Raw genomic sequence first — 14,163 nt, 5'->3', positions numbered from 1 at the left:
GAATACATCGGGTAGATGCACAGAGTCTTTTGCCCAGCATATGGGAAACGATGGCCAGAGGACATAGGTTCAAGGTGAATGGGAAAATATTTAATAGGAATCCGAGGAGTAACTTTTTCACACAATGGGCGGTGGGTGTATGGAACAAGCTGCCAGAGGAGGTAGTTGAGTCGGGAACTATCCCATCGTTCAAGAACAATTAAACAGGGACATGTGTAGGACATGTTTGGAGGAATATGGACCAAGTGCAGGCAAGTGGGACTAGTGTAGCTGGGACATTGTCTGCCGGTGTGGGCGAGTTTGACCGAAGGGCCTCTTTCTATACTTTATAATTCTATGACTCTATCACTTTGCGTGAAAATGATACCCCACAGATTCCTGTTACATTTTTCCCCTTACCTTAAGCCTATGTGCTTTGGTGCCCGATTCACATAATGTACGCAAGAGACTCTGCGTACGCAAGAGACCTGATCTATTCCTCTCATGATGTTGGACACCTCTATGACATGATCCATCATCCTCATGTCCTGCAAGGAATAGAGTCCCAGTCTACTCACCCTCTCCCTATACATCAGACCCTTTAGGCCTTGCACTATCCTCGTAAATTGCCCGATACTCTTTCCAGCTTGACAACATATTTCCTATAACACTGTGCTCAAAACTTAAAACACAATACTCTAAATGGCGGACAGGTCGGTGGCTCCAATCCTGGCAAGGAGGCTCGACCGGGGAGACCGACTTCGAGCAGAGCTATAATAGTGGGTGACTCCATTGTCCGAGGTGCGGACAGTAGATTCTGTGGCGACAGGCGGGACTTGAGGATGGTCTATTACCTCCCTGGTGCCAGGGTTCAAGATGTCACGGACCGGCTTCAGAACATCCTCGCAAGGGAAGGCGAGCAACCGGAAGTAGTTGTGCACGTTGGCACGAACGACGTCGGGAGGAAGGGAAAGGAAGGACTGCAACGTGAGTTTAAAGAGTTAGGAAGAAGACTGGGAAGTAGGACTTCGATGGTGGTTATCTCTGGATTGCTTCCTGTACCTCGTGTTAGTGTGGGCAGGAACAGGGAGATAGGGGATATGAATGTATGGCTGTGCGGCACGTGAAGGGAGCAGGGATTTAGATTTCTACATCACTGGGATCTCTTCTGGGGTAGGGTTGACCTGTACAAAAGGGACGGGTTGCACCTTAACAGCAGGGTAACCGACGTTCTGACAGGCAGGTTTGCAAATGCTACACGTGTGGGTTTAAACTAAGTAGTGGGGGGGGGGGGGGGGTTGACAAATTGGGAGTATAAAGATGGAGTTAAAGGTGAAGCGAACACAGGAAAAATTGCAAAAGACTCCCGAATAAATGGGAAGAAAATTTCAAGATGGGATTAGAGAGTAAGGTCAGGGCCGATTGTGACCGGTGTTAGAGGGGAGGTGAATACCGAAGTTATAATGTTGTAGTTGATTGCGCGAAGTATAGAAAATAAAGTGGATAAAATAACTGAGGCTCAGTTAGAAATTGGCAAGTATGATGTTGTGTGAATTACAGAGACATGGCTACAAGAGGACCAGGGCTGGCAGCTGAATATTCCGGGGCATACAACCTATCGAAAAGACGGACAGTTGGGAAGAGGGGGTGGGGTGGGTCTGTTGGTAAGGAATGATATTCAGTCCCTTGCAAAGGGTGACATAGAATCAGGAGATGTAGAATCAGTATGGACAGAACTGAGGAATTTTAAGGGTAAAAATACCCTAATGGGAGTTATCTGCAGGCTCCCAAAGACTAGCCTTGACACAGGGTGCAAGTTGAATCAAGAGCTAAAATTGGCATGTCGCAAATGTAATGCGACGGTGGTTATGGGAGATTTTAACAGGTTGGTACTGGACCCGACGAAAGGGAGTTTGTTGAGTGCCTCCGAGATGGATTCTTAGAACAGCTTATGCTGGAGCCTACCAGGGAGAAGGAAATTCTGGATTTAGTGTTGTGTAATGAACTTGATTTGATAAGGGAACTCAAGCTAAAAGAGCCATTAGGAGGCAGTAATCATAATATGATAAGTTTTAATCTACAAATTGAGAGGGAGAAGGGAAAATCGGAAGTGACGGTATTACAGTATAGCAAATGAGAGTATAGAGGTATGAGGGAAGAGCTGGCCAGATTTGACTGGAAGGAGACCCTACCAGGGAAGACGGTGGAACAGGAATGGCAGGTATTCCTGGGAATAATGCAGACGGTGCAGGCTCAATTCATCCCAAAGCAGAGAAAAGGTTCTAGTGGGAGTAAGAGGCGCCCCGTGGCTGACAAGGGAAGTCAAGGACTGCATAAAAATAAAAGAGAACTGTAACATAGCAAAGAAGAGCGGGAAGCCAGAGGATTGGGACTCTTGTAACGAGCAACAGAAGATAACTAAAAAGGCAATACGGGGAGAAAAGATGAGGTTCGAAGGTAAGCTAGCCAATAATATAAAGGAGGATAGTAAAAGCTTCTTTAGGTACGTGAAGAGGAAAAAAAAGTTAAGACAAATGTGGGTCCCTTGAAGACAGAAGCAGGTGAATTTATTATGGCGAACAAGGAAATGTCAGACGAGTTAAACCGGTACTTTGGATCTGTCTTCACTAAGGAAGACACAAACAATCTCCCAGATGTTCTGGTGGCCAGAGATCCTATGGTGACTGTTGTGAGACAAATGAGAATTCCAATTTACTTAAACTTCATTTAAGCTTTAAGTAACTCATTTCAGTAATACATCTCTTCGAAACGTCTGGAAATTATCACTGATTCCACAGGCCTCGCCCGCCCGAGAATCCCGCGCATGCGCACACTTCATTCTCCCCTCCTATTTATAAGTGAGACGGTCAGGGGGGTTTAGTAATTGTCTTGATGACCGTCGCTGCACTGGAGCATCAGGAGATAATGGTGTTTCCATAGCTGGTGGTACATATGTTGCTTGGTCATCAACTTCACTCATATTGTTATTTACATTTTCAATTTTAGAATTACTTGCAGAAGTTTTCATAGGGAAAGATGGGAGTGTTGAAGGAACTTCCGGATTAATATTATCAAGGAGCGATGGAGCTGATGGAGAAGATGGACATGGTGCAAGGTCACGAAGTGAGACAGTTGACTGACGTCCATCCTGATACTTGATAGCTGTATAAGAAGGGTTGACATCAGTCAGTTCAACTTTATCATCAAATGGCTCATTCTTATTTGATCGGACATACCGACGAAGCAACACAGGCCCAGGGCTAGTCGACCCTGATGGCAGAGAAGTACCACTAGAAGAACGCCGTTTGAAGTTAAAGAACCGCTCATGTGGAGTAGTATTGGTAGCGGTTGACAGTAAAGATCTGATGGAGTGTAATGCATCTGGTAGAACACATTCCCACTGCTGATCTGGCATGTCATTTGACTTTAAAGCCAGTTTCACTGCTTTCCAAATGATTCCGTTATACCTCTCAACCTGACCATTTCCAATAGGATGATATGGTGTTGTTTTACTTGTTGCAATTCCTCTATTAGAAAGGTAGTCCTTTAAATCTTTTGACATGAATGAGGTTCCCCTATCAGAATGTATGTAACTTGGAAATCGACAGAATGAAAACAGTTGATCTAAACATTTGATAACCGTAGCAGCTGACATATTTCGACAAGGAAAGGCAAATGGAAACCTCGAATATTCATCAACTATGGTAAGTATATAAACATTTTGAGAGGAGGATGGTAAAGGCCCTTTGAAGTCAATACTCAAACGTTCCATAGGTTGAGTAGCTTTGATCAATCTTCCTTCTTCAGGACGGAAGAACCTTGGTTTTAATTCAGCACAGATTCTACATGAAGCACACGTCATCTTCACATCTTCTGTAGAGAAAGGTAAGTTTTTGGAACGAACATAATGTAACATACGAGTGACTCCAGGATGACACAGCCCATTGTGAAGATCAGTGAGTGCAGAAGAATGAACAGAGGCACAAAATGCTCGAGTTAAGGTATCCGGAGCAACATTATCCTTACCAGGGCGGTACTCAATTGAATAACTATATGCAGATAATTCAATCCTCCATTCATGAATTTTACTGTTTTTAATCTTCGTTCGCTTCCGATTATCTAGCATAAAAGCCACTGAACGCTGATCTGTTATCAAAGTGAAGTGCTGGCGAGCAAGGAAATGACTCCATTTCCTCACTGCTTCAATAATTGCAGTAGCTTCCTTTTCAACGTGTGGGTAATGCAATTCACTACCTTGGAGAGTACGAGACATGAAAGCCACTGGTCGTCCTCCTTGATTTAATGTTGCTGATACTGCTAAATCAGAGGCATCACATTCAACAACAAAGGGGAGATCCTCATCGATGGCGTGTAATGTCGCAGATTCTAATTGTTTCTTTAAAGAAGTAAAGGCACCAATTGCTATAGAGTCAAGGGGGAAAGATTTTGCTCTAATCAAAGGTTGAATTTTGTCAGAGAAATTTGGTATCCATTTAGCGTAATATGCAAACATGCCAAGAACCCTTCGTAGAGAGTTTAATGTAGCTGGAACAGGTATCTCTTGGAGTGGGTGGAGTCTCTCTGGATCAGGCTTGATCGTATCATATCCAACCCAATAACCAAGAATATTAATTGATGGCACTGATATTATTGACTTAGCCTCATTTAATGTTAGATTTTTAGAATGTACAACTTCTAAAAACCGTTGCACATTTTTGTCATGTTCAGCTTGGTCTTTTCCTGCAATAGTTATATTATCAAGATAAGGGAAAGTATCTCTAAGGTTTTCCAGTTCAACAAGTTTGTCCATCTCTCTCTGAAAAACTGCCACACCATTAGTTACACCAAAAGGAACTCTGTCGTAGTGGTATCATTTTCCATTAGCTTCAAACGCAGTGTATTTCTTTTCGGATTCTTTCAAAGGAATTTGGTAGTAAGCACTTTTTAGGTCAAAAGTAGAGAATACCTTATACTTAGGTAATGTATTGATAATATCATCTATACGAGGTAATGGATATGCATCAAGCTCCGTGAACTGGTTTATCGTTTGAGAGTAATCAATGCCCTTACTAAAATGTCTTGATTTTGTAGCAATTGGCTTGCACTTAGAGGATAAATGAGTGAATAATGAAGGACATTCAACAGATGCAGCAGAAAAAACACACAATACTGGTGGCTTTGACAATACAAGATCAGGCATAGTTCCTTCATACATTATTTGAAGTGATCTGTGCTGTTTCTGAAAATCCTGACCAAGAAATATATCGCTACACAAATTTTCCAAAATACCAAGACATACAGATTTATAACCAGCTTTGTTCAGAATAAAGTCTACAATACAAGATCCAATAATTTGAGTATTGAGAGATGTCAGAGCCATCCAGATTTCTCTATTTGAAGGAATTGTAGTTAGATTTAGTCGAGACACAACTTGTTCACTTATAAATCTTTCTGAACTGCCACAATCAAGTAGTACATTAAGTGTATGGCCATTGATGGATACCGTTGTAACTGCACGAGGCAAGCACTGAGGAAATGCAGCTGTAATTGCACATAAAGAAGGCACAAACATGGCAGCAGTCACACTTTTAGTAGTTGCTTTGGACTTGCATACTCTAGAATAATGTCCCTTCTTGCCACAACTATTACAAGTTGCCTCTCGAGCAGGACATCTCTCTATATTATGAATATTACCCCCGCAAAAGTAACACTTCCTTTTTGGATAAGTATATGCTGCAGCATGGGCACATTTATCAGTAGAAATTGATTCAGCTTGCTCCATATTAGTACTTGGGTTAGATTCTTTTGTAGTAGATGCAGCAGAATACACATTAGATGAGCCATAAGCGTCTGAATTTCTCTGAGCCAAGTCTAATGAGTAAGCTTGATTGTAAGCTGACTGTAAATCCAAGGTTTTGTTTTCTAATAGTCTCTGTCGTATTAAAGGCGATGCCAAAACATTGATAAACGAGTCTCGAATAAGTTCCTGTTGATATTGATCAGCTGTAACTGCTTTGAAGGCACAGTCTTTACTAAGTCTTTGAAGTTCTTGTAAAAACTCATCAAGTGACTCACCAGGTTTTTGTTTACGAGTAGCAAGGAGGTGTCGAGCAAATATTACATTGGGTGTCTTGACGAAGAGTCTGCTTAGTACATCAATAGCAGAATCATAAGTTGTGCATTCCTCTATGTAATCGTATACATCATGAGAGACAGAGCTTATTAATGTCCTGAATTTGTCTGGTGCATTGTCGCCACACTCATCAAATAAGTTATTTAGTGTACGAAGCAAGTGCTTCCATACCTTTGCTGCAGTAGGTGAGTTGGGATCCAGATCCAAGCGTTGTGGTTTCAATAGTTTCTCCATCTCGACGTCACACTGCTTAACTTCTGATATTGAGTTACTTTAATTGTTGTGAGACAAATGAGAATTCCAATTTACTTAAACTTTATTTAAGCTTTAAGTAACTCATTTCTGTAATACATCTCTTCGAAACGCCTGGAAATTATCACTGATTCCACAGGCCTCGCCCGCCCGAGAATCCCGCGCATGCGCACATGCGCACACATGCGCACACTTCAGTGACGAAGGAACTGAAGGAAATGCACATTCGGCTGGAAATGGTGTTGGGTAGACTGATGGGACTGAAGGCCCAGGGTACTTAAGGAGGTGGATCTAGAAATCGTGGACGCGTTGGTGATCATTTTCCAATGTTCTATAGATTCAGGATCAGTTCCTGTGGATTGGAGGGTAGCGAGTGTTATCCCACATTTTAAGAAAGGAGGGAGAGAGAAAACAAGAAATTATAGACCAGCTATTCTGACATCGGTGGTGGGGAAGATGCTGGAGTCAATAAAAAAAGACGAAATTGCAGAGCATTTGGATAGCAGTAACAGGATCGTTCGGTGTCAGCATGAATTTACGAAGGGGAAATCATGCATGACTAATCTTTTGGAATGTTTTATGAATGTAACTGGGAAAATGGACAGGGGAGAGCCGGTGGATGTAGCGTACCTTGACTTTCAGAAAGCATTCAACAAGGTCTGTCGTATGTTGAAAGGCTGGAGCAATTAGGCTTGTATACGCTGGAATTTAGAAGGATGAGGGGGGATCTTATTGAAACGTATAAGATAATTAGGGGATTGGACACATTATAGGCAGGAAACATGTTCCCAATGTTGGGGGAGTCCAGAACAAGGGGCCACAGTTTAAGAATAAGGGGTAGGCCATTTAGAACGGAGATGAGGAAGAACTTTTTCAGTCAGAGAGTGGTAAAGGTGTGGATTTCTCTGCCTCAGAAGGCAGTGGAGACCAGTTCGTTGGATGCTTTCAAGAGAGAGCTGGATAGAGCTCTTAAGGATAGCGGAGTGAGGGGGTATGGGGAGAAGGCAGGAACGGGGTACTGATTGAGAGTGATCAACCATGATCGCATTGAATGCCGGTGCTGGCTCGAAGGGCTGAATGGCCTACTCCTGCACCTATTGTCTATTGTCTATTGTCCATTGTCCCACATAGGAGATTAATGGGCAAAATTAGAGCGCTTGGTATTGGGGGTAAGGTACTGACATGGATAGAAAATTGGTTGGCAGACAGAAAGCAAAGACTGGGGATAAATGGGTCCCTTTCAGAATGGCAGACAGTACTAGTGGGGCCCTGCAAGTCTCGGTGCTGGGACCGCAGCTATTTACAATATATAGATTGATGACTTGGATGAAGGGATTAAAAGTAACATTAGCAAATTTCCAGATGACACGAACCTGGGTGGCAGTGTAAACTGTGAGGAAGATGCTGTGAGGTTGCAGGGTGACTTGGACTGGTTGTGTGAGTGGGCGGATGCATGGCGGATGCATGGCAGATGCAGTTTAATGTGGGTAAATGTGAGGTTATCCAATTTTGTGGTAAGAACAGGATGGCAGATTATTATCTGAATCGTGTCAAGTTAGGAAAAGGAAAAGTACAACGAGATCTGGGTGACATTGTACACCAGTCATGCAGGAAGCATGCAGGTACAGCATGCAATGAAGAAAGCCAATGGAATGTTGGCCCTCATAACAAAGGGAGTTGAGTATAGGAGCAAAGAGGTCCTTCTGCAATTGTACAGGGCCCTAGTGAGACCACACCCGGAGTATTGTGTGCAGCTTTGTCTCCAAACTTGAGGAAGGACATTCTTGCTATTGTGGGAGTGCAGCGTTGGTTCACGAAGTTAATTCTCGGAATGGCGAGATTTTCGTAGGTTGAAAGACTGGAGCGACTGGGCTTGTATACTCTGGGATTTAGAAGAATGGGAGGGGATCTTTTTGAAACATATAAGATCATTAAGGGATTGGACACGCTAGAGGCAGGAAACATGTTCCCGATGTTGGGGGAGTCCCGAACCAGGGGCCACAGTTTAAGAATAAAGGGTAGGCAATTTAGAACGGAGATGAGGAAGAACTTTTTCACTTACAGTTCAGATGCTGTGGAATTCTCTGCATCAGAAGGCAGTGGAGGCCAATTCTCTGAATGCTTTCAAGAGAGAGTTTGATAGAGCTCTTAATGATGGCGGTTTCAGGGGATATGGGGAGAAGGCAGGAATGGTGTACTGATTGTGCATGATCAGCCATGATCACGGGGAATGGCGGTGCTGGCTCGAAGGGCCGAATTGCCTACTCCTGCGCCTATTGTCTATTGTCTATTGCCTATTGTCTCTAACGCGGTCTCACCAACGGATTATGCAGCTCCAACATGACCTTCGAACGTCTTTATTCAATACTCTGACTGATGAAGGCCAATGTGCCAAAACCCTTTTTGATCACCATGTGAACCTGCGACTTCAAGGAACCATGCACCTGCACCGCTAGTTCCCTCGGCTCCACAACACCCCCAGCGCCCTACCATTCACTGTGTAGCTCCCGCCCATGTTGGACTTCCTAAAATGCAACACTTCACATTTCTCTGTATTAAAGTCCACCAGCCCACCTGGCTAATCGATCAAGATCCTAATGATATTTTTCACAGTTATCTTCACCATCTACAAACCCACCCACTTTCGTATCTTCAGCAAACTTACTAATCTTGCCATGTATGTACTCCTTCATATCATTGATGTAGATGACAATCAGTAACGAGCCCAGCATCGAAATCTGAGAAACATCTCTACTCAAAGGCCTCCAGTCCGAGAAGCAACCTTCCACCATAACCCTCTGCTGCCTTCCATGAAGCGAATTTTCTATTCATGCAGCTACTCCCTTTGAATCCCTTGCGATCTAACCTTCCGGTGCAGCCTACCATGCGGAAACATGTCGAATGCTTTACGAAAAGCCCTGTATACAACATCTGCAGCTCTGACCTCATCCATGTATTTGGTCACGTCTTCAAAATGCTCAATCAGATTTGTGCGAAAGGGCCTCAATCTGACAATGGAAGAGGCCAGGCCAGAAAGGCCAACCTGTGAATTCAAAGAGGAATTTAAATGATTGACAACCAGGATATCAAGGAGGTTCAGGCGGACTGAGCTAAAGTCTTTGGCGAAACAATGACCAGTCTAATTTTGATGCCGGCGATATATACGATCCACAGCTTAAACAACGCATATAGAAGATCAGGTTGAGGAAGTGCAAGTGAATCTCTGCCTAACCTGAAAGGACTGTCGGGGTCCCTGGACAGAGTCGAGGGAGAAGGTATTGCGACATCTCCTGCGATTACAGGCGAAGGTAACTGGGGATGGCGTGGTTTGGATGGGAAGGGATGTTAAACCAGGGAGTAGCAACAGTCTCTGCGGAAGTTGGAAAGGGGCAGATGTGACTGGTGGTGGGACCCTGTTGGAAGTGGTGAAAATGTCGGAGGATTACATGTTGTATGCAACGACTGATTGGGTGAAAGGTAAGAACTGGGAAGACTCGGTCGCTTTACCGACTATGGGGAGGGGGGGCAAGAGCGGAGCTGCGGGGTACCAAGAAGAGGCATGTGAGGACCTCGTCTACTTTGGAAGAGGGTAACCCGTATTTCTTAAAGAATGAAGACATCTCGGATGTCCTGGAATGGAACTCCTCATCTTGGGCAAAGATTGCGCAGATTATTTTTGACCGAGGGTTGGACCTTCGGGAATCTGACAAGAAAATATGACATGTTGTCACACCGGGCCAGACCTCCTGCCAATGACTGGCCAAACCCCAAACATGCTCCAAAGACATCCAACCGTTTGAAAAACACCGCTACGTTTAAAATCGCCCAGGAGCACCCCTCGCTATCCGAACAACTGAGACAGTGGCCACAGCGCACACAATGATTAAACGACATTGCTATAGTGGACCAAGTTGCTGTTCGCCAGCAGAACACCACCACAGCATGAAAACACTAGCCATTGCATCCCCGACCGGTGAACGAACATCACCACACTACCAAGAGCACCTCGTAACAACAATACTGCAATTTAGGCATAAAATACTGGAGTAACTCAGCGGGACAGCCAGCGTCCCTGGATGGAAACGAATGTGTGATGATTGTGTTCCTTTCTTCAGACTGAGAGTCAGGGCAGAGGGATCTACACAGATAAGGCACTTCAGTGTGAAAACTAGACATGAAATAGGGTGGAGATCAAGGAAAATAGAGAAGAGGTCAATGTAAGCTAGGAGAATAGACAATAGGTGCAGGAGTAGGGCATTCGGTCCTTCGAGCAAGCTCCACCATTCTATGTGACCATGGCTGATCACGCAAAATCAGTACCCTGTTCGGCTTTTCTCCCATATCCCTTGATTCCCTTAGCCCTAAGAGCTAAACCTAACTCTATCCTGAAAACATCCAGCGAAGTTGCCTCCATTGCCTTCTGTGGCAGAGAAATAGATCCCAACAGGAGCCACACCTTCTCATCCCCACCCTTTCCGTTTTCCGGAGTGCCCGTTCCCTCTGCAACTCCCTGATTAACTCGTCCCTTCCCACCCAAACTACCCCTTCCTAGATACTGCCCCAGCAACCGCAGGAGATGGAACAACTGCACGCAGCATTGTTCCAGAGCGCCCTAGACGAACAAACCTGATCACCAGACTTGAATAGTTCCAGTCTTTCATGCACAAGATCCAAACATTCACACAGCTTAAACAGTTACATTTTATTATCACAAATCATTAATCTACAAACTCCATAATCAAACACTATTAATCAAAAAGCCCCAAATCAGATATCAATCTTATATGCAACCTATGCATCCGACCTGAATATGAAAGACCCACCGAATGAAACGTAATCATTGCAAATAAGTTTGCTGCTGAGGTAGCCGCATATGTTTGACTCCACATCGAGAGCAATAATGCAATTTGATCTGTACCCCATCTACAATGTCTCCTACAATTGCCGATTTCCCCTCCAATGTGTTCCCTTAGTTGCACAGCGCAAACCAATCAAACCCTTTGCTGCTCCAGCTTTGACAGCAAGCCAATGCAGCAGCTCGCTCAACCCATCCGCTTCTGGTGACCTCCAGTGGCCGGTCCAGGTGAAATATTTAGCATTCCAAGGAAAGTTCTCCTCCGGCATTTCGACCTGCTGTGGCTTCGCCCGTCCCCGTGTTGTTCTCCCGACGGCAGTAGAAATAGACGTTGATTGGATGAGCGAACGTGCAAGTTACTATGACGATCAATGCGATGTTCAACTGAGGCAGAATGGAGACAAATACAATAGAGAGAGGAGCAGCGAGACCCAATAATTACCAACCCGAATGCCCAGCTACATAACGGTAACTCTGCCTACCTGCTTCCTGCTGAAAATTTCACGAGCAGCCCAGTTAACACAGCCCTTCTCCTTTCCTTTACTAAACACAACTCGTTCGTGCATACTATTTGCAGGCTCTGTTCATTCACTCCCCGTCAGATATTCAGATTAATTTTGTGACGTTCTTCGCTTTTGGCGCCAATCGCTGTTAATCTCTGTCCCTCGGCCTGCAAGCATCCCGCAGTTACCTTGTTCGTTCCTTAGAAATATTTAATGATTTCTGACATCGCTCTCCAATCTCTCTTGAACCGTCTCTGCTATCTGGGGGGTGGGGGGAAGTGTAACCCTGTTTCTCCAGGTTTTGCTATATCACCTCATTTCAGTCATTTCCTCATGCCTACTAAAATATGGGACTTGCAATTGGACACGGCTGATGCCGAATTTATGTGTTTTGTATCTTTATTGTTTTGATGTGGTTATGCTTTATCCTTAATTGTTAACTGTATGTTTGTGTTGGCATTTGTGAGCGGAGCACCAAGGCACATTCCTTGTATAAGCACATACTTGACCAATACATTTATTATATTCATATTCATCTATTGTGTGCCTCTAGCAGATCTTCCTGTCAGAAGTCATAACAACCCTCGAATTACATAACGCGTGCTGCCTTCACTGTCTTGTGAGTGCCAGAGAATAAGATATTTAACGTGTTTCTCGGTCTTACATACCCATCTGAGCCAGCGTCACGGTCTGAGATTCCAGGGAAAACGTAACTATCTGATACTTACGTACAATGGATTGTTCTGCAAGGGTCCATTTACGAGGATGAAGCAGGGATAATGGAGCAGAGAGACGATGGCCGCCAGAGCCTGCATTGTCCCAAATAGCTTCCCAAAATGACACTGTGGGAACCTGCGAAAAGAGAAAGAGAAAGCAGTTGTGATTATTGCATTGTGTCCACGTGCATATCTGGTGCCTATTCGGCGCAACAGGACTTCCCACTGGTATGATCTGAATAGGCCGGGTCTCAACTCTAACATCACTTAATTCCCGCACTTCTCTCTTCTGTGTTTATTTAACCACCATCCTCTCAGCCAGTTCCTATCGTACCTTCCTTACCCGCCGCACACTTCCACAGTTCATGATTTGCGCGTCCAATGAAAGATTGTGGAATGTATAAATATCCCTCGTCAACAAATGCTCTGGGGGTGACGGATAAACTTACGCGATAACAATGAATGCGGAGAGACCGCCGTACAGGAAGGCGCGGTTGACCATCTGCAGGACGAAGGTTAGGTACTGCACCTCCGGCACCGGGATCGCGGCGCAGACAGAGAAGAGAACGGAGAGTGTGACGGTTATGGCGAGAGAAAGCAGTGCCGATTGCATGTCGGCCAGTCTCTCGGAGGAAGCCGTGCCTGTTGTGGACGAGATAGAAACTCAATCAGTTGTTGGCGCTGCCCGAACACTGTACATATTCCCCACCCACGGAAGATACAGGGAGTGTTGAAGAACGAGTCTCGGAGAGATCGATTGCGCCGGAAGGAGAGGAAAGGTAACGAGAGCGAGAATGGGAGAGGGCGACAGATTGTGAGCGTGTGACAGAAAACATGGGGACGTGAGAGAGTGCCTGCACGAAACGCTGATGGTGAAAAATCTTGAATGAAGCCGTGGGATAGAAGGTAGACAGGAATAGAAAAACAGTTGAGAAATTCCGGCCGCTAAAATATTCAGAGTAAGGCGATGGCGGGAGCCATATATCAGATGACATCGTTCTTCCCCAACGTGCCCAGATATGAGATTCATAGTTTCAGAAATCACTGCACTGACCGGAGGCGATTAATCGCTTCTGGATTACCTGGTGTTCTGTCCAGTCGTTTATTTCTCCGTTTGTGTCGGTCCAGAATCAGCCCGTTGCATGGGGCGCACAAAATGCCGCATAGCTGAGTTATTCCGAGGGCGTTTGTAAATCTGCTGACTGTGTTAGAGAGGAAATAAATGATGAAAACAATGGGAGACCGGAAACCGTTTGATGGATCTCGAAGCTCCAATTCAAGATTGCGGTGTAAGCCTGGGAATGCACATGGATCTGGACTTGTGCAACGAATGGGAAACGTATATTTCTGGTGATTCAGACACCTAGTTAGGAGGGGACTGGATGCAAAATGTACTTTTTGATTAGATACTGCGTTTCGAGTAGGGTTGTGATTTTTCTAGTGGGAATGAATCTACCCGTGGAATTGAGTGGGGGGTGCGGTTGTCAGTTAAAATGAGGGAAATTATGTGTTTTGGTACATCTTCCCTCTCCTCCCATCAAGCATAGTTCCTTTTAACTCCCTCTCTCCCTGTCCAACCCTTTCAATAATAGGGAATGTCTTCCGCCTCCTTACCTTGCCCGGGATCACTGTTCGACAAAAAGTTCAGCATGGGGTTCACGGTGCCGATAAACAAGATAAGCCGCAGCTGGATGAGTGAGAACCAGAGCAGATGCGTGAGGAAGA

At 44.8% G+C, this 14,163-nt stretch overlaps 1 protein-coding gene across 1 annotated transcript in view; it reads right to left on the bottom strand.

Annotated features, from left to right (window-relative positions):
- Positions 1-11,456: 11,456 nt before the first annotated feature.
- The window catches only part of LOC144609570 (equilibrative nucleobase transporter 1-like), a 15,830-nt gene continuing 13,123 nt past the window's right edge, over positions 11,457-14,163 (bottom strand). Inside the window, exons 6-10 of the mRNA XM_078428077.1 lie at positions 14,053-14,158; positions 13,521-13,640; positions 12,888-13,080; positions 12,451-12,574; positions 11,457-11,603 (exon numbers count right to left, since the gene is read on the bottom strand). Coding sequence (XP_078284203.1) covers positions 11,457-11,603; positions 12,451-12,574; positions 12,888-13,080; positions 13,521-13,640; positions 14,053-14,158 — 690 coding nt within the window. The remainder of the gene's footprint in view (positions 11,604-12,450; positions 12,575-12,887; positions 13,081-13,520; positions 13,641-14,052; positions 14,159-14,163) is intronic.

This window comes from Rhinoraja longicauda, chromosome 34 (assembly GCF_053455715.1).
Source record: "Rhinoraja longicauda isolate Sanriku21f chromosome 34, sRhiLon1.1, whole genome shotgun sequence".
Lineage (NCBI taxonomy): Eukaryota > Metazoa > Chordata > Chondrichthyes > Rajiformes > Arhynchobatidae > Rhinoraja > Rhinoraja longicauda.
This window is presented reverse-complemented; position numbering and strand designations above follow the sequence as displayed.